The sequence below is a fragment of the Haemorhous mexicanus genome, chromosome 6 (assembly GCF_027477595.1).
Source record: "Haemorhous mexicanus isolate bHaeMex1 chromosome 6, bHaeMex1.pri, whole genome shotgun sequence".
Lineage (NCBI taxonomy): Eukaryota > Metazoa > Chordata > Aves > Passeriformes > Fringillidae > Haemorhous > Haemorhous mexicanus.
The window spans coordinates 51,504,175-51,525,185 of record NC_082346.1 but is presented as its reverse complement, the minus strand read 5'-3'; the positions used below and the strand labels follow the sequence as shown (position 1 = coordinate 51,525,185).

Here is a 21,011-nt window from a genome sequence, read left to right as displayed (position 1 = left end):
GCATTCAACGAGGAGGAGCAACTTAATATATGTATTTTTACCTCACGTAGTTAAGAGTATCCATCACTATATGTTATTAGGAGACCTAATGTTGAAAATTGGATTAATACTGCAACGGACTGTAATCTACATTTGGCATAAAGGAAAGATACCTATCAGTATACATTCAGAGAACTCTCTCAAGGACACCTATTTTCTCAGTTTATTCTTCTTCATCTTGAATTTGTTCTGCTACTGTGCAAGATTGATGGATGAATCAGGAATGGGTCTGTTTTCTGATTTGGATCTCTGCATTGCAAGGTTTAGTGGTGCTTAGTTGCAAAAGGATTGGAACTAAGGGACCTTTATGAACTGGTTAAACCACCTCCTCTCTCAGCAGTGAAGTATGTTTGACCTTGTTCCAGCTTTCAGGGTTGATCATAATATGAAAAGCTTTTAAAGAAGAAAAGAAAATAGAAAGTCAATATTTAGATGCCTATGACCCCACATATTGGGGAAAGCAAGCTGTCCACATTGCATTTTGTGGATCTTAAATTCACTTGGGATTACATGTTTATTCCTAAACCTAAGAATTTGATTTAAGGCATCAATTAAAAAAGAAGCTTTAATTGAAGGTAAAAACCTTTGGAGTTACTTAGCACAAGAGGAAATCCTCAAGTTTGCACAAATCATTCCAGTTTTTCCTACCAATAGCTCAGGACTGACAGTACACAGAACAAACATGTCTTATCTTGTAGGTATTTTTACCACTTTACCTTAAATAAGGATTTCAGCTCTTCTGTCACTACCTTTTTGCCAAGTAAATTGCTGAATATTTTTGATTCAGTTTCAGTATTGTGTCATTTGTTTTGGAAGGGCAACAGGGCTACAGATAACTTGTGATATGGAATTGCTACATGAGGCTTGAAGCATTATACTGGTAAAATGTAATATTTATGGCTTCTCACCACTTTTGAACCCCAAACAGTGTGCAGATGTTTGCTTTATTGGACAACATTCAGAAATAAAGATTGCATTAAAAGATATAAGTTGTTAATTGATAAGAGCTGTTGAAGTCTTATATTAGTTTCAGTGTAAAGAATGTGAAGGAATGCTCATGTTCTAGTCTAAGCACATGTATTTACATAGAGGGAAATAAGTATATCTTCTCCACTTTGGAATTAAGTCACATCATTTTACATGATGCACATTTATTCTACTCAATCTGCATGTGAGAGCCCTTGCAACGCTGTTGCTTTGCCACAGAGCTTTTCACAGAATTGTGGAATTGCATGTGATTTAGGGAAAAGACCCCTAAAATCCAGCTATCAATGTAAGACTGTCCCAAAAGCGTGTCCCTAAGTGCCACATCTACGCATTTTGTTAAATGCCTCCAGGGGTATTGACTCAGCCTGGGTAACATCTTCACCTTTACATATTCTTACATATTCCAAAAGGAGAACAAAGACAAACCCAACAACAAGGAAATAAAAAGAAATAAAACTGAGAAAAGAAAACCCAGTGGGCCTATGGAAGTGTCTTGGAAGTTATTCACATATTTTCCTTCAATAAAATAATCAAGTATGTTTTTTGGTTGTTGCGGGTTTTTTTTTTCTCTGAGTTCTGCAACAGCTGAGGAGGTTTGAATGTCTTCTAAATTTGGGAGGAAAAAGTTTCTTTGTACTACATATTTTTATTAATTTAATACTGACTTCATCCCAGCTTCACATTAAAGAAAATTTCAGTAGTGTGCCTACAATTCACTTCAGGGAAAGGCCATGTGAAGCCAAGTAGTGTAACTGGTGAGAAGTTGTTCTTTTTAAGGATGAAATTGAAAATAACAAAGCATAAAATGGGGAGTAAATAATGTGCTACCCAACACATACTACACATTTTAAGCTTGCACTAGGAAGAGTTGGTTTGATTCACCATTGATGATAAATAATCTTTGTTTTATTTTCTTGGTGTTTTTATTGAACCTAGGGCTAGAATTTGAACACTGGTTCTTTGGTGGTACATAAATTGATATGGCTGACTGCAGTAGATGTGAACTCTCATTTTAGAATTGGTAGGAGTTTAGAAGTTTTAGAGCTTGATTTACAATCCAAATGTATGATGCAAGGCCAGCAGACAATTAAGGACTTCAGAGAAAGCTTTTTGTAATGTAGGGAACTTGGTAATTTTGGGTGTTGTGGCACAGTGGTAACAGTGAACTGTTGAATACCCCTGTTTTGAGGAGCTTGACTTTCAGCCCCATGCAGAGAAAAGGCTTATGTTTATGCAAATAATGGGATTGAAGTCCCCACATGGGGTTATATTCAGGGGGCAGCTGCTGCTTTTACTTATCCAAAGCAAGAATAATTAATGCTTTGGAACTGTACTTGCTTCACAGCTTGCCCCCAAATTGGGGAAGAGAGAAATCCCTGCTCTAATGTCTGCTTAATTGCCTTCCTGTAGAAAGACATAAGTGCCTGAAAAGCTTGAACATAATCTTTAAATCAACTAAATCATCACAAGTAAATAATTTGGTACCCAAGTAAATGACCAAATGATAAATAAATTCCCAGATATGGTCAGTTATCCCTACTTGTGATACTGATATTATAGTTATCCATAAATTAGAATCTACACATTGAGCTGCAGTTTTCCTGTGTAGCAAAAAACCCTCAAATATGTGGCATAATTTAATTCTAATTGCTGTTAAAACTAATAAGTGTGTTTCAGAGTGTTTGTGTAGTTCAGATTTTTTTGTATTTAGAGAGATGTGTGTCTTGAGTATAATTTTTTTTCCTGACTTCCACGAAGGCTTAGGTCCTAGGATGTCAAAGAATATTTTGCTTTCAAATTAATCTGAGGCAGTAGGGAGGTTGTACTATGGTTTCTGATGTAACTTTATTGTTTGTACCATTATAAACCAAACAAAAATAGTTAAAATATATTTAAGTTGCTGGAATAACAAAAAGAAAAGGGTAAGTCCTGTTCTGTAGTCACCCTTCCCCCCTGCCCTCAGCAACCAGCTGTGATTGTAGAGGCAGGATGCTAGCCCTGATGTACTCTTTGTTCCCAATAATAAATGCCGTTTTTACCTTACCCCCTAAAGATCATGCAGGACTTTGTTCCTGCTGGAATTCAGTTGTATTTGCCTAAAGATTATTCACTAAATAAATCATGTGATTTTAAGAATCCAGTTGCATAGAACTTACTACAAAATAACTTCATTTTCAAATTGTTGACTGTTTGAATAATGATTTAATTGCCGTAGGGACTAGCTGTTTAATTTCAAATTGTCCAAGATGTTGAAGAGCAAGAACATTGATAGTCTTTCAGATTCAGCCTGTTGCTTAGACTGTGACAGCAAGTGTTACACTGTAAACTTCAGTTATCCTTTTTCTGGCCATCCTTTTTTAATAGCAAGTTAGGTATCATATGAATGTGATTTTCAAGGACTGAATAGCAAACCCATGAAATAAAAATAAAACCTGTTGATATATTCTGTATCTCTGATATATTTTGATACTTGATTTTTGCATTAGTGGTGTTTCAGTAGGAAATAGCCAAGATACTTGAAGATCTTGGCTGAGATTTGCAGAAGTAGCTTGTGGTTGCTTGCAGATTTCTAGAGCGCTGGAGATTTGAAGAAGCGCCTGCTGTGTCACTTCTTGGATGCTTCTCTTGATGTCTTTATAGGAACTGATTTTATTTTATGTTAATGCTTTGAGTATTTATTGTGTTTGGGGTGTGTTTCAGAGGAGTGTTTGCTATCTTAGAACTCTTTCCTTCTACCTGTTGATAAAATACGTGAATGTTGAGCTCTTAAAATAAAAGGTGACGTTTAAAAAAAGGGGAAGCCTTGCTGGTTCGTAGAAGACATTGACATTCCTAAAAATTAGGTTTCTAAAATGTCGCTTATTTTTCCTTTTTGTGTTTTTTTTAAACAAGATCCTCAGAAACTATAGAGCAAAATTGAACACACATACTATATATATATTTATATGTGTGTGTGTGTTTGTGTGTGTATATGTGTATATATATATTTTATATATCTATAAAATATAATTTTTTTAAATGCGGTATAAAGTATAAAGTGTTTTGGCGGCTGTGGCTGCAGCACGGGGGATGTTCAGCGCCGGGCAGCCCCGGCGGTGCCGCTGACGCCAGGGGCAGGTGCCCGTGGCCCGCCGGAGAAGGATCGCACCCGGCTTTGTCTGGGTGGGTGCAGCAGCGCCATTGAGATGGTAATGTGATAGACGCTGCTGTTTTGTGCCAGACCTTGACTGCGTCTCAGGAATGTGGCCTGTCTGGTTTTAGGTTGGCATTCAGACCTACTGTAACTCCTGCCCGCCGATCCACTGATTCAAGCCCACGTCTTCTGGCTTCCATGTTCCGAAGGAAGCGGTTGTGCTGGTGGAGAATTAGATTTATGTACTTTTTTTGGTTCTCAGATCTTACCTACTGGTCTCTGTGCTTTGTGTTTGCCATCTGCCATTTGGCAGTCAAGTAAATTTGCTCTGTTAAGCCACACATGCAGCAGTAGCTTTACTAACAAGGGTTGAACCTTTCTTTCTGTTCGTGTTTGTTTTGCTGGGGTGTTCAAATGCTCCATTGTTCCCTTCAGCTTTTCTTGCAAATATATAGAGAGTGGAGTATATTTCTATATTTTTACCGTGAATGTGGCAGTTTTCTGTTGTTAGGTTATTTTCTGGTTCAATGGAATATACTGGTTCATGTTTACAGGCAGTGAATAAATGAATAACCTAGACATAAGAGGAACATGCTGTAACAAATCTAAGTTCTACTTACTACATCTTAGAAGCAATTTGCTGTATTTTGTGCTGAAAATAAAGGATATATTTATGTATGCTTGAAACACAAAATTTAAATGTAGCCCAGGGAATTCATTTTTTGTCAGTTTATTTTGTCCATGAATACAGTATCCATCAGATTTTCTGTGCAGCATTCCTTTTGTATTCTTGTAAAATAAAATAACCGTTTACTTTGTTTTCTGGAAAAACATACATTCTTTCAGATGTCTGTCTTAAATGTGTTGAATAATAATTTTCTTCTGGATTTCACTACTGTGTTAGGTGAAAACATGCATGGAGCACAGGGGAGAAAAGTGTGAATCTAATTGGCTTTAGCTAGCAATTACTTCAGCAGATAAAACAAAACATGCAGCTATCTCCTGAGCACTTAAAGCTGATCTTTCAGACACTGACAGTATCCCTAGCCAAAAAGGGACATATGATAATTAGATTTTGAAGGACCATGTGCTTTTGCTACGGAGCTAAATACTAGAATGCAAGAAAGCAGACTACCACATGGCACAGTTGACTTTAATGGCAGTTCATGGTAAAATGCTCTCTTTATGTTACCTTTTAGGTTACCTAGGGTGAAACAAAATTACAGGATTGGGGACTCTGGAAAAGCTCAGCATCAGCGTTTGAGGTAAAAATGAACATACTGAACTAATCTTGCGAGTGTCCTCTTTGTTAACTTTATGGAATTGATTGGAGGAGAAATTTTCATCAAGATCCATTTTGTGTTTAAGTTTTCAGTATTGATTTTTAAAAATTGGACTTCACAGGCTCTTTTTAGGTCTGGCAAAACTCACACTTTTAGGTGTATGTATTGTGCATTTTTTTTTATTTTATAGTTCTAAGAACACTCTAGATTTGCTGAAATGTGGTATTTTTGCTTTAAGTTGTAGTTTTATGTATGTGTGTGTATATATAATATGTTCAGTATAAATATATAATACCTGTGTTTGGTTAATATATCTAGAAATTTACTGCCACGAACTTGTATCTTTCTGAATTTTACTTTAATGGTTAAATCACCATCTTAAATGAGCAGTATTTTTTCTTTTACTGAAATGACTGCTGTACGTCAAGAGAAACGGGTGTTGCTTTTTCATGAGTTGACTGCATTTCTTCCAGTTTTAAATTGAAATAGTTTAAAGAATCTTAAACTCTGATTTTTTTTTAAATGTCTTAACTCCAAGTGAAAATGCATATGAATGGAAAAAGCAGTGCAATTATACAAACATAGCAAAATTGTATCACTCTACTCATGTATTTCCCACATGAGCTAGTAATTAATGAAAGTAACCTGGAAGTAGGACTGGGCAAGTATGTGCACATTTAAACTAAATGATCTTTTAAATTTTAGGTTCTGATAGTAATCTAAAATAATTCATGTTCAGAGTGAACCTAAATGGTTTGTTTCTGTCAGCAAGTCGTGTTGTAGGCTCAACACATATAAAAAGCAACTGAATTAACCACAATTAATCTTGCTATTGTAGTTCCCTTTTCAAATAATTTTTATTGTTCATGGGTTTTTGTTCTTGTTTTTTTTAAGAGTCAAGGCTTACAAATTATGTGATTATTCTACAAGCTGATATCATGATGTCAAAATGCAGTTCAGGAAGCATAAACACAGAGACTGCGGAAATTAAAACGGTAAGACTGTGCTTTGTGGTATTGGAGAAGCAGGTTTTGATGTATCCTGCACTATGTTCTCCTGTTTTGTATTTAAAGATGCTTCAGAACCACAGAGTAAAGTAACTTCCATATGTGAGTTTATAGAAATTGACTAAATTTCTTTGGAAAGAAAAATGAAAGTAGCTACTTTATTTTATTCATAGAAGTTTAGATGTTTATCATGAAACTCTTGCCCTGATACTTCTTATGAAGCTGAATGTGATTTGAAATCTATTCAGTTTTTTATAAGGATGTGTGTGTGCTTTTCTTGTGGATCTTATATTCAGATGTGGTTGTATTGGTGAAATATGATCAGCTTTAAAAAAGGAGTTGGCACAAGGGGTTAGAATTAGAATTGAATTCATATGTTATTCCAGATAGGAGATACAAACTAAATGGTAAGGAAAAGAAATGAGAGGTAAATTAAGGTCTTAGTTTCAATAGTATGCTTCATTTTGAAATATGAGTTCAGCAAAAATAAGGAAAGAGGCTGTCTGATTAAAACTACGTAGCAGAAAAATGTGCTTTGATAACATAGGGAAGACAGAAATGTATTTATAACTGCTGTGCTCACCTTGCCTTGCATCTTTGATCCGTATACTTCATGTTTTATCTTTTGTCATCTGTGTTGTGGAGGTGAAAGGAGTCTGCATAGCACCAGGTCTACATTGCTGATTAAGCAACTGCATAGTTAGGGTTGTTACCCTGGCCTTGCACACATCATTTTAAGAAATGAAAGTCTGTTCCAGAATCTGGCTGCAGATCTGTATTCTTTAAAGCAGAAGCATCCCCTTTCTGAATGTTTATTGTGAGCGCTTCATGCACTGGTATCACAAGAGATGAACTACAAAACTGATTTTTGTTTTTACATTGTATTGCTTTACTTGTAAATGCCCTGCAGCCTGTGTGTGTGTTATGCTGATAAATATTGGCATAATCCTTTTGCATTTGACTGTTCAGTGTGCAGCAGCTCAACTTCTCTGTGAATGATGACTTGCTGGCTCCGTTGGTTGAGGTGGACTGAATGCAACACAAAGTGTTTATTAGGTTTTTGCCCCAAGTCCAGGTTTGGTCATACTGAACACTTCATGAAGGACTTAAGGGGTTTTCTGAGTCTGCTAAGTGTCATGTTGTACTCCATTTCTCTCCTACAAGCAGACATTTAGGAGGTGTCTGCCAGGAATTTCACCTGTTAACTGTTGTACTGCTTGTAGAAGTGCTTCAGAATCAGCTCATACAAATGTAGAGCCTCAATTTAACTTTTGTTTTAATAAGCTCTGTAATGATACTTCTCCTGGACAACAGAAAGCAGCTGTTGTTGTGCTGGTATGTCTTGGTAGGCTGTTAAAGACCAATGTGCGACTGGTTATGTATCAGAAGAATAGAAAAAATAGAATTCTTGTAGACAAAATGAATATACACAAAGTATATTTCTGATTGTGCTAGGGAAACCAGGGAAGATGGTCCTTAAAGGAATACTTATATTTGAGCATTGTAAGTGTCTATGCATTCCCTTCCTGGAAAGGAACACATCTGAAATACATTTTTTTTTTTTTCATTTAAGAATATTGTAAGATCAAATGCAAAAATTGCTATTAGGCAGTGCATGGGATAAAGATCTTTGAAGGATGACACAGAAGGAATGTCTCATAAGACATGTTCTGTGTTAAAGAGAGCACAATATAAAAGAGATTCCTGATTCATCTTACTGAGTAATATTGACAGTTATTTGATGTTTGAGTTGTGGATTTTTTTTTTTTTTTTTTTTTTTTGGTTTGGGATTTTTAAGTTCTCTCAAGAGAACTAAAGTTGCTGGAGTAATATTAACAAAATATGCTTCTTTTTCTGGAAAGAGTAGTGTGCTCTTCTGGGCTATTACTGAAAAAGTCAAATCCTTTTAAAAAGTAAACTTCTTTTAAAAGAAAGCTTAGAAACCAGACAACATAGAAATATTGCAAGTTCACCTAAATTGATGCAAGACCAGTTCTTGCCTGTGAATGGTTACAGTGTAAGTTGTTATGGAACATTCTCAGTGACATTTTACATTTTTTATATTCATATTTACATTCATTTTCTACTCTGTATTTCATATTTGTAATGTTTTACTTTTTTTTTTTGTTTTATTTGTTCCTCCTTTACCCAGGTAAGAATTCGCTGTGTTAGGTCATTCAGCAAGTTAATATTTCATGTAGCACTTGAACATAGAAAGTGCTATAAAGAAACTGCATTCAAACTCTTCAAGTGTTCATGTAAGAGACTATTCAAGCAGCAAGGTTCTATTAATATTTTTTTATAAATTGTGGTTTATTTCCTTTAGAGTAAGTGGATTATTTTTACCTCTTGAGGCTAACTTGTTTTGGCTGATGCTAAGAGTATTTTTAGAGGATAAATTAGACATTCCAGGACAAAGATGAAATCCTAAAGCATCAGAAATAATGTTTGTATCATGTCACAGTGAAGGAGGTTTGGTGACACTTCAATGTGAGAGTCAGTAAGCTTCGTTTATTGATTAGAGTATCAGACATTTAAGCACAACACATAATAAGCTTATGCATATTCTGTAAGTTAAGCAATCTATTGGTATTCTTACTTTTTCATTCTTTACAACTTACATCTCTCTTTTCTCATGCTCTGCTCTTGGCTACAGCATCTTTGTTATCATAATACAGCTATACTCAAGGCCACAGCATCTTCACAAGTGCGGGACCTCAGATTAGCTGAGTTTGGTATTTTTCCACTTCTCAGCTATCTAGAGCATGTCTACGTGACCTTTGCCATGTAACCAGTTCTCAACAATATCACAAGGATTATATTAGGTACAAATTTACAAATTGGTATAGAAAGCAAATTTAATACCCTGCAAATGGCAGTAAGAAATTTTTGTTGTTAATTGGAGATGATTATAGTTTTGCATTGTGAATACAGGACAAAGTGTGCTCACAAATGGTGATAAAAACTTGAAAGTTGCATCCCCCAGCTGTTGCTCTCTTCTCTGTGTACCTCAGTGCTGTTCCATTAATGTTTTAAACTGTCCTCCAAGCAGGAGTGGATCCAGGATGTCTCCAGGTGAAGCCTCTGGTTGGTATGGCTTGTATTCCATAGTGCAGTAAACCTTGAATTAAACCTTTTGTGTGCCAGGGGATGGTTTCAAAATGGATATAGTCATGTGACTGAAAAACCTACACCACAGTTCCAGATTTATTAAAGACTGGAAAAAATTGCGGTTGCATGTTGTTGACTTCATTTCTAACATTGTATATTTTTCTGAAAAACAGTTCTTTAAATGATGGAATAAAGAGTTAGTTTTAGCTCTGCAGTTCACAATCTGTTCACATAGATGTGCATTAAAATAAGGACACTGGGTTGTGAATTCTGCTCTTAAAACTCTCAAGATTCGTGGCCATGAAACTGGAACTTTCACTATTATTTAAGTAGAACAAATAAGCTAGAGCCTTATCCAGCTTCCATAACTAGTCTAGAGTCGCAGGAAGTATAATTTGTTTCAGGTGTTTCTCACTCCAAATTCAACTTCAGCAAGTTCTTACAGTTTCTTGTTCTGTCAGATTTCAAAATAATGCAGTGGACAAACATGGAACATCATAGCAAGTATCTTTATTACCCAACACTGGCTGAGCAGGACTAGTTTGGCTTTTTGTTATACGTCACTGTTAGCTAGTTTCAGTTAGCTCATGTTCAGTTTTCTGTCCACAGATTCTGAACATATGTGCTTACATCTCAAATGTTTTCAATTTAAAATCTGTTCTTCAAGTAGATGTGTTCTTTCCCTTTTTATTTCTAGATGATCCTGTTCTGCTTTTCTTTTATTGAAGAACTTGATATTTTTCCTTGCTATTGAAATAGAGACTAGAATGGTACAATTACTGCATTATTCTGGCTTAGTCCCGTAATAATGTTGACATTGATCTTGTCAGATGCTATATACTTCCAATACAAATCATAGAAATGAGGGCCAGGACTAGGAAACCTTAGTATAGCAGAAAGAAACATTGATTTGGGAGGATAACCTTTTCTTTTTACCTGACTTTGCTTAAATTCCCTCTCCCAATGTGTTCTTTCAAATATGTTGTGTCTCATGCAAGCTCAGCCCAGGTATGATTGCAGTGGTACACAGTGCTGTTTTGGTACACAGAAACCAAAGCTGTAGTTTAGCGTATATGTTGTTTCACAGCCTTTCCAGATAAAGCTGGAGCCATATGTAAGCATAAATCCTCTTGCTTCTTACAGCAGGGTAGCTAAACTGGTATCGCTGTTATTAGGTGCAGAGCAAAAGAAGTGAATTATTTGTAATATTGGATCCTGTACTTGTTTCTTATTAGCAGCCTTTTAAAATAAGGTTGGTTTTCTCTCCTTAATTCCCTTCTGGTGTTGTGATATAGCTATTTTATATGTTCCCAAAGTTGTATTTATCGTTTGAAAAAGAAACACATGAGAGATGGAACAGTAAACAAAGAGGAGGAGCTGCTCATCTAAAGTGATTTAAAAATAACTGAAGTGGCTGAGCTTATGTACAAGAACGATTGAGGAATCAGCTTCAGCTTTTACTATGGAAAATGTTTGGTATTTTTTCCCTGGTCCATTCTAGCAGTTATTATGACAGTGAGGTCTCATTTTAAACAAAGCAAACATTAGTTGTTTTTCACCAATTGTTCTGTGTAAGTAGAGAAGCATGATTTACTGTAGTCATGCGAAAGACCTTTGTGTTCCTCAAACATTGCAGGGGGTTTGAACTGTATGATCTTTGAGGTCCATTCCAACCCAAACCATTCTGTGATTCTAAGGATGTTTTTGTCTGTGTTACCAACTCATGCTTCCACTCACTGGAATACAAAATGAGAAGCTAGATATATTAAGGAGATCTTCACTGATAAGCTTGGAGAAGGGGGTGTGGGGGGCATTACATTTTTCCCTGCTTTTTCTCCCTTCTTCCCTGTTTTCCTGCAGCTAAACTGTCAGTTCATACAAAAGCTTCACTAAGGTTAGTGGTGCCCAGGGTTTTTGGTGTTTTCTGCTGGTGTCTGTGGAAGACTGTGTGTCATGCTACTGTCCTGGCCACGTGGCTGATTTAATCTATCAGTCACATACTGATAAGCATCAAGTACATTTGGTGTGTGAACACTCAGTAGATCAGAATGTCAAGGATGATCAGATTGCTACATGCAGCTGTATAACACCTAAACCATTCTGTGATGATTGTGTCTTTCCTGCCAGCTGTATCCTCTGACCCAAAGCTTTTGAGTCCCAGTGGAGGAACAGCCACTAGTTGCAAGGAGGGAAGGAACCAAAGCATCTTTAGTTGTGCTAGATTAGAACACTCGAGAAAACTGTTACTGTAGTTGCATTTTTAGAACCTGCATGTGCTTGTATGCATTCTTTGAAATGTAAAGAAATCTACAAGAGTATTTTTTTGTACTGAAACTGAAATGAATAATGACATAATACTGATTTTGTGTTTTGTGTAGACTGCTGTTCTTTATTTACAGCTAAATAAAGCAATATTGGTCCATTTTATCTGTTTAGGTAATATGAAATAGTTGGGCTGAAGTGGTAACTTAACATTACAGGAGTGAAAAGTAAGTGAGAAGGTTGCCATGAGTTTGGAGATCATCCTAAAGCAACTGAAAAAACATAAAATGTTAGGCATGTTCTTTATTGTGTCCTGTGGAAATGCATATTTGTTCCTTTTGAGTTTTTTAGAATTTTAAGACATCTTTTCTTTCTAGAATCTTCTCACTATGACAGTTTTGGTGACACCCAAACAAAAATATCAGATGATATTCCAGCAGTATCAACACACTTTGTATATTAAAGAGGAACATTTTTGATGGAGGGGGAGTATGTTTATTGCTGATCCTAAATTCAAGAAGTTAGATATATCCTTGATCCTATACTAAGTAGCATTTACTACGGAACGTTTGTCTACAGAAGATAAATATGTTTTTACAATGGAGCTATATGTGTAATGTTATTTCAACTTAACCACACTGTCCTTCAGGGCTTCCCTTGCCACTTAAAGGAATTGAGACAAGGCTATATCTGACCACTTACTGTAAAGTAAAATTACTTCTGACTGCAGGAGGAGTGATCATGTAGTTTAATGTATTGCCTTCTCTTTATTTTACAATATTTACCTGAGATGGAAAGTGAGATCATTGGTTTAATATCTTTTTTTAGGGCTTCCTGTAATTATTTAATACTAGTTTAATATCAGTGTCTAGACTTGGGCCAGATTATAATATTTAATTTAAAAATATTAATATATAACAGAACAACAGTGTTATGAATACTTCTCTTAATTACAGAATTACATAATTACTAGGGTTGGAAGGGACCTCTGGAAATCTAGTCAGTGCCCCGTTTTTTCTTTAATTGTACTGCTTCCTTTTTTACTCTCTCTCTCTCTCTTCAGTTCTTTATGATAACCATTACTGGTTAGATAGCATATTATGCTTCTCTTATTTATTTTTATTCCTTGCTCCATGTCTGCAAAACTTTAGTGACTTTCCTATTGTATAGAAAAGCAAGAACATTTCAATGCAATAAAATAATAATTAGCTTTTCCTCATGCCTTTTAAATGAATTATTGAATATTAATGCATCATCAAGTATATGCATTTCTCAACTCATGTTGATGCTAAAATTAATATAGAGCTTGCAGGAATTTTGAGGAAAACTAACTTTTGAAGATGTTGATTTTTTTAATAGGGTATGTATCCAGTTTGAGGAGGGAGTATTCAAAATTTCATAGATTTCATATAATATGTTTCTGTATACTTCAGCAATATTTTTCTATATCATCAGGCCATAATCACTTTCCCAGGCTAGAGGTCTTTATGTTGTGGGGTTTGTTTGTTTGTTTTAGTTGACAATTTTTTTGTTTCATCTTGTTTGTTGTAGCCTTGATCATTCCTGATCAATAGCAAATGTTTTTAACACACACACACACCCCGATGATGAGGCCTTCATAGCCTCAGTAGGAAAGTGTTCTGCAGTGCTCAGTTGTCATGAAGTTCTGAATGCTTTGTTTATTTATGAATTACAGTGTCTTTATGGAAGTTGGTGGTTAACATGGTAAAGATTCTATTCTCTATTAGTCCTTACCAGAGTCATCAGCAATTAACTATATTACTTCTGCCAGTTCTTAAAAAGATAATCTAATCATAATCTGATGATTTGAAAATACTGGCATTCTTGTGTAATTTCTGTTCTTTTCCTAGCAATTAGAATAAAATTCCTGTGTATTTAAAGCTTTAATTTGTCAAAAGCCTTTTTGGTTGGAAAGAAAAATGGAAAATCTGATACTTGTGCCTGTGCTGTAAATTTCATTGTTTTTCTTTCCTGAAATAAAACTAAGACAGCTTTACTTTTTAAAGCTTAAATTTCAAATGAAATTCTGTCAGACCATAAATGGAATTTCATATTAAAATGTGTGTAAATCCAAATGCCTGTAATGAGCATTGTCCTGTAAAGTACAGCTCCTTTCGAATTTCTGGGGTACTTTGATAAGCACACATCTTCAAGTGGAGAAGTGCCTGTAAATTTAAAATTAACATTTTCTGCTGAAAATAGTATAATAAACACTTCTCTAAGTAAAATCAAGTAATGTCCTTTTCTTGATAAAAATTTTCTCTTATTGTTTAAGATTGCAAATATATCTAATACGGTTTCATTTTCTTCTTATAGTAGGCTGTGCTGGAACAGAAATGCAATGAAAGAAACACTGGATGAATGAATGAAAAGCCCTGCTTTGCAATCCCTCAGCATGGCGGGACTGCAGCTCATGACCCCTGCTTCCTCCCCAATGGGTCCATTTTTTGGACTACCATGGCAACAAGAAGCAATTCATGATAACATTTACACGCCAAGAAAATATCAGGTACTAGTGATAGTACTAATACAGTATCAAAAAAAGTACAATTAAATCCATTAATTAATGGAAAAAGAACAAGAGCAGGTGGAGAATGTGCTGTAATACAGACTGTAAGGGCATGTCTCTCTGAGCTCCACCTGTTGGGAGCTAATTCTTTAGTTTGGCTTTGTTTGACATTTGTCATATCCCCCCTTCCCTCCTCTCAGTTTGCTCTAACGAGCAGAACTGCTTTTAAGCTGAGTGTTCTGCCACTCTCTGCAGAATGCTGCTGGGGACAAATAAATTGTGCCTGTCAATTGCATGCATACATCATGTCTCCTTCCACCTCTCACTTTGTCTTCCACATGGTATACTAATTCTGATTTTTGATTCACATCCTGGTCAAAGCAGCCCTCTAAAGTCAGAGACCCCATCAGGGTACTCTGATTTTTCACTTTAAGGAAAACTGAGTTCTAGAATACCAGTTCTCTTTGCACTGCAGGGGTGCCCAGAAGCATTTTGTTAGTGTTACTGGGAAACTTGGATCACCTTCAGCTGGTCTACTTGTTTATTGGGCTGAATTTATGCATGCAATTGGATTTAAAACCTGTAGTTTCTTTCTTCATACCATGTATGTAGCAGCAGAATCATCTATTTAAAAGATAGAGACATTCAGAAAGCTACCTGAGAGTAAGCTGTGGTACTGAAAGGTTTTAGATTTAAAAGCTGGGTTATATATAGTGTGTTAATATTTTTGAAGGATTGTGAGAGCACATTGTTATGAGAGACGTTAATTATATGGCATCTGAAAGATTTCAAGTGATACTATTGACTTGCACTTGTCTATAGTTTATTTATCACTTTGGTTATTTTTTTTGTCAGCTTTTTCACTGCATTACTACAAGTAAGAACATTCTTATTTTTTAACCTAGGTTGAACTGCTTGAAGCAGCTTTGGATCATAATACAATAGTCTGCTTAAACACTGGCTCAGGGAAGACTTTTATTGCAGTACTACTCACTAAAGAGCTGTCCTATCAGATCAGGGGAGATTTCAACAAAAATGGAAAGAGAACTGTGTTCTTGGTGAACTCGGGTAAGAAGAAATGTTCCTAAACACACTGCTAATACTTGCATGGAATATTCTGTAACAGAAGTTCTTTGAAAGCAAAGATGGGAGAAACTTTTGTGTAAAGCTTTCAACAGCAAATATGTGATGCCTTTTGTCTTTTGTTTCATTGTCTGTTTAATGTAATCTATTTATGTATATAACATGTTCTCTTTTCTAGTTTAAAGTTTAGACATTGAATCTGAAGTGCAATTTAGTTAGCAATCTGTTTCCTTGATGTGGTTCTTCATAGAGGCAGTTGCCATGTACACATGGTTTAACATTAGTCTAAGCTAAAGAACACATTATGAACTGTGGTGCTAGGTTATATTACACACGTCTTATAAACTGAATTATGAGAAGACCTTTATGTAAATGAGATTTATTTTTTTTCCTTAAGCGAATCAAGTTGCTCAACAAGTGTCAGCTGTCAGGACACATTCAGACCTTAAAGTGGGAGAGTATTCGAGTTTGGAGATTACTGAATCATGGACAAAAGAGAAATGGAGTCAGGAATTCTCTAAGCATCAGGTAATGTATTAAGTAAAAACTGTAAGAAAAGCATACAGAGAGTTAGGTTGGTTGAAAAGTGATTCCTTCCAATTATGCTTTAAGTCGTTTTTAAAAAGAAATCCAGCATATTGGTAATACTTGTATGTTAATTTTGAGGCAAATATATGTAGGTGTTTTCAGATTGAAAACAAAGGACTTAGAGGATGGCTTTTTAAAAACAATCTCCCTGACTTGTTCATTATGTTGATTGCAGAAGAAATTTTGAGTGTGCATACTGTACTTTAAATGCTATTAAAATTTTATTAAATGTTAGGGTTTGGGGGTTTACTTTCTGGTGATTAGCAATGCTTTATGGAATATGTCTGAGAAACTCAGACGAATGTGTTACTATACTTAGTGAAGTTCAAAGTGACTGTAAAAACCACATAATTTTATCAACAAACTCAATTTTTATGTGTTTGTGTACAAGAAATAAGTTTTTATTTAAAAATAATTCTGATAATGTCCTGCTTATATTACAGCTGCAAATAGGTAAGAGCTTATGAAGAACTATCTTTCTGCCTGGACACATGATGATGGGACACATATAAGGACACTAACTTAATTTATTAGGATTATTTAATGATACTTGTTCTGTGTGGTCTGGTTGCTGTTGAGATTGTCTGTTTTATTCATTTTTTAACTGGGCATGTGCCTGGAGAGATACAGTCAAATATATAAATACACCCCCATTCAGAGAGATGGCTTTTTCCAGTAGAGAATGTTTTAGTCTCTTTTGTCCTTACCTGGTGTAGGTATATCAATAGGGATTGGTATTTGCCAATGCTGTCTCACAAAACCTGCAGAAAACTTTTCCTTCTTCCCTTTGACCTCTGATAGCTTGTACTTTTCTTGTACTGACACTTTTTTCCTTTCAATCTAGGTTCTGGTTATGACATGTCATGTTGCTTTGACTGTTTTGAGAAATGAGTATTTATCCCTGTCAAATATTAATCTTCTGGTGTTTGATGAGTGCCATCTTGCAATCCAGGATCATCCATACCGTGAGATTATGAAGGTGCATTTATTGCATGAATGTTTAATATACTTGGTTGAGGAAGAAAAGTGAGTGGGAGAGCTGGAGAATTGGAAACCATTTAAGGCAACTTTTGCTGCCAAAAAAGATATTAGTGGAACCAATGTTAGCATGTTCCTGGGGCTGTGAAATTACTGTATTGAGTTAAGACTTCAGTGATACTGTGTGGTAGAAGAATAATGTATTTACTGTATTTTACTGTGGGGATTAAAGACAAATCTGTCTTTAACAGAGAAGCTGAATTTACTGAATTAGAGGAATTTTAAAAGTTCATCAATAAAATATTTGAGTTAGGGAATGGGATATGCTAATCAGTTTTTATTGTTTTTAAAAATGCTGATCTCTAAAGGTGTTACTGGGGCTCTTTCCAGAATATTATTGGCTCCATGTATTTTTTGGCTTATAAGTGAGAGATAGATGCATAATAAGTATCTTTCCAAATCTCTTTTCAAATGTATGTCCCTTTTTATATGGCGTGGAAGTATTATGTTATGTATTGTAGCTGTGACGAGAGTATTCTGTTTAATGCTAACTGTTTCCATTTTTCATGTTGTAAATACTTACCTTTAAATGCGATGGCTGTTTAACTTCCAGTCAGTAGAGTAGAAAATATTAATTCAATGTTTGATTCCTTTTGTAACACCTGCTATTGAAATAAAAGTTTCCAGCCTAAGCATTGTAAATTTGCAGGTAATTTAGCAGGATACCTTTTGTGAATAATTTAATTTGATTTGATTTCACAGATCTGTGAGGATTATCCATCATGTCCTCGAATTTTGGGATTAACAGCTTCCATTTTAAATGGGAAATGTGATCCTGCTGAGTTAGAGGAGAAGATCCAGAAACTGGAGAAAATTTTGAAGAGCAATGCTGAAACTGCAACTGATTTGGTGGTCTTGGACAGGTGTGTTTTATAATGGTTGTTGGTAAATGGATGCCTGCATTTTCATTTTGGATAAAGGAGTAAAACAGTAGCCATATTTAGTCTTTTAAATTTTAGAAAAGTTTGTGTGTATACGATGCTGATATTCCATTTAGGATGGAGATAGAATGGTGAATGGCTTTTGATTATAAAGGCTGATTAGCCTTGGTAGGGAGAGATTTTCTGTTGTTAAAAAACAAATCAAAAATACAACAAAACAGATCCTCTAATAAAAAAACCCAACCCAAAACAACAGCAACAAAAAAAAAAACCCTCAACACACCACCAAGCTAAAAACCTGACATTTCACCAAATACTTCTGAACTTTTAAAATGCACTTTTTTTTGTGGAGTGTAACTGTTTCACATCCAGTGTATGCCATAATGTCACTATTTAGGAAAATGTGGCAACATCCCCAGTGCAATGTGCTCTTAAATGCAAGAGCCTTTGTTTTTTTTCTTTTCCCCCAGCTGCATAGCCTGGGTTTTAAAGGCTAATGAAAGATAGAGGGAGAGGGGAGGAGGTAATAAATACTTAAATAACAGAGCGAGTGAGTTACAGAATCTAGAGTCTTGTGAGTGTTGTTTAAACTAAAAGTGGTGATAATGCATTGACTTGTAGGGGAAAATAGGGTGAAATGATTGCTATGTAGCATGTTTTCTTCTACCACCTGTACTGTATTGTTGAGTTTCAAATAAAGTTAAAGGTTAAAAGTTATGGAACAGGTGTTTTGTCCATGCATAAATGTTTTAAATGCATTTTTTTGAACTTGTCTGGACCATTTCCTTTTAAGAATTTCTTGCTGCCATTCAAGAATAATAATTACTTGTGTAAATGTATTTAGAGACATAAATTTACATTATGTAGCTTGGTTTTCTTTTGTATAGCCAGAGAGTGCACTATCAAAAAACAAGTGAAGATGCTGATGAAGTAATTAGAATTTGCTTAAATCTTCCAGTATTTGAAATGAGGATAGCAATATTAGCCTTCTTTTTAGGAGTGTATTAAAACAGTATCTAGAATTAAGTAGTTCAGTATTTTGGGAGATGGAGGTTCTTCTGAAGTGTTTAACGGTGTAATTTTTAATAATTATTGATTCATGGTGGGGAAAGAAATGTTCTTGAATACATATCATGTTGCTGTTGTGTTTGCTGTATAACCTTAAGAGCTGAAATAGCTCTGGCTTTCAGAAGCTGTGTTTAACTTCATCTTTGCCCTCACTAAGATATACTTCTCAGCCATGTGAGATTGTTGTAGACTGTGGACCATATACTGACAAAAGTGGGCTGTATGGAAGATTATTAAAGGAATTGGATGAAGCACTTGCTTTTCTGAATGACTGCAACATATCTGTACATTCAAAAGAACGAGATTCTACCTTAATTTCTAAGCAGGTAAGGATATCAAGAAATGTGAGAAACTTGGGAATAGAAATCTTACTACTGTTTATCTTTGCCTTGTATGTTACATAACTGAAACCTCCTTAGCTAGCTATCCTTGATTATCTGAAGCAGAAAGACTTCTGATTTTTTGTGTTCATTAACATGCAGTTGTTTACATAAATGAGTGGGGCTTCAATGTCAGGCATTGATTAGAATTCCATTTAGATTGAGATTCAGATTTGCTTAAAGCACTAAAACAGTTCTGCACCCTGATGTTCTAGGTCCTTATTTCTGAAGTCAAGAATTTGACATTTTCACAACGTTCTATGACCTTTGAATAATTCAGTACAGAAGAGGAAATAATGCTTCAGGAAGAATTTGGACTGTTCCCTTTTGTATTAAAAGTTGGTAAAGGAAGAATTTAGGCAAAAATTCCAGCCAGAGATGTACAGTGTCTGTAATTTATCTTAGACCAATGTTGTACTAGTGTCACACCTTACTGGAACGGAATCTGAATCTCAAGTCTTGCTTGACTTTCTCTGTGTTTGCCCCTGTGTTGTCCTGACCTTTGGCAGAGGATGGTCCAGAAGGTGTGGATTGTTTAGCAGGGACCTCTCACACAGGGGTCCAGGTACCTTTTTTAACCCTGCTTTGCCTTCCTGGTTTGGAATTGCCTGCTAAATTACAGCTGTGTAGAGATGTAAGTCTTTGAACAAGAAGTCAGTAGCGAGCCACTACTGTGGCTTTTCCTCTAATAGTCCATGAGAAATTTGGAGAATATATTTCTTTTCTTCAGTCCAAAATATTCCAGTCTCCTTTAGCATTCTCAGAAACTGAAGACTCTGACACAGTCTATAAAATATTATTTGTGCCAGAGGGAAAGATGGTACATAAGGCAGCCTATCGCTAATAGTGCATGGGAATTGGAAGTCCTAGTTACTTTTGTGCTAAACTATAATAGGCTAAAATACATAAGGAATGCTGGCTGGAAGCAATCTTCATGACTTGCAGAGTCCAGAAGAGTGGATTAACTGCTCTCTGCTTGTTTTAAACCAGTAGCTCTCCGAGAAGATGGACGCACCCATATTAAGAAAAGAAACAAGTTTCAGATTGAGGTGCTTTATGTCTTGGCAGTGTAGAGTATCAAGCCTCAGTATTGCAGTTACAGCTAGTCTAGATAGTTTTGCACTTAAGTCTTAGAACTAATAAACTCCACAGAGTAAGGATAGCATCAAGAGGATGATAGTCTGTTCTTTATTTCTTTATTTCCTCACAAAAGGGAAGAAGTCAGAGAAATTACCTGTTATGGTACCATTGTAGTTCTTCTGGTACAATATAGGGCATCCAAATGATAAGTCCTTTTAATAGTGTTATCAGTGTACCCCATTTCTGAATTCCTAGCTTATTGTCTGACAACTTCACTCTTCTGGAGGAAACAACTTCTCATAAGATTATGATGATGCTCTAATGCCTATTCTGTTTTCTATGAATAGGATATAGTTTTCTCTTTTTTAGTATTCCACCCACACGAACTATGTTCTGTTTTTCCTAGGATAGACTTCCTAAGGCTACCTTAAGGCCACTGTGTAGCTTTCTGGGTATATACTTCTGAAACCCTGCCAGCTGTCAGTAGCAAATAAAGTAAAAATATCCAGTAAACTGTTTATTCTATTAGTTCTGTGTTATG

At 35.5% G+C, this 21,011-nt stretch overlaps 1 protein-coding gene across 5 annotated transcripts in view; it reads left to right on the top strand.

Annotated features, from left to right (window-relative positions):
- DICER1 (dicer 1, ribonuclease III) overlaps nt 1–21,011 on the top strand; it is a 64,122-nt gene that overhangs the window by 11,288 nt on the left and 31,823 nt on the right. For 2 of the 5 annotated variants that reach the window (XM_059850241.1, XM_059850240.1), the window contains exons 2-9: nt 5,359–5,424; nt 6,337–6,437; nt 14,160–14,352; nt 15,258–15,420; nt 15,833–15,963; nt 16,868–17,002; nt 17,764–17,924; nt 19,168–19,336. In XM_059850241.1, coding sequence (XP_059706224.1) covers nt 14,209–14,352; nt 15,258–15,420; nt 15,833–15,963; nt 16,868–17,002; nt 17,764–17,924; nt 19,168–19,336 — 903 coding nt within the window. In that variant the 5' untranslated portion in view covers nt 5,359–5,424; nt 6,337–6,437; nt 14,160–14,208. Of the gene's footprint in view, nt 1–5,358; nt 5,425–6,336; nt 6,438–14,159; nt 14,353–15,257; nt 15,421–15,832; nt 15,964–16,867; nt 17,003–17,763; nt 17,925–19,167; nt 19,337–21,011 lie in introns of those variants that run through there. The other 3 variants (XM_059850242.1, XM_059850243.1, XM_059850245.1) reach the window with 3 other exon arrangements.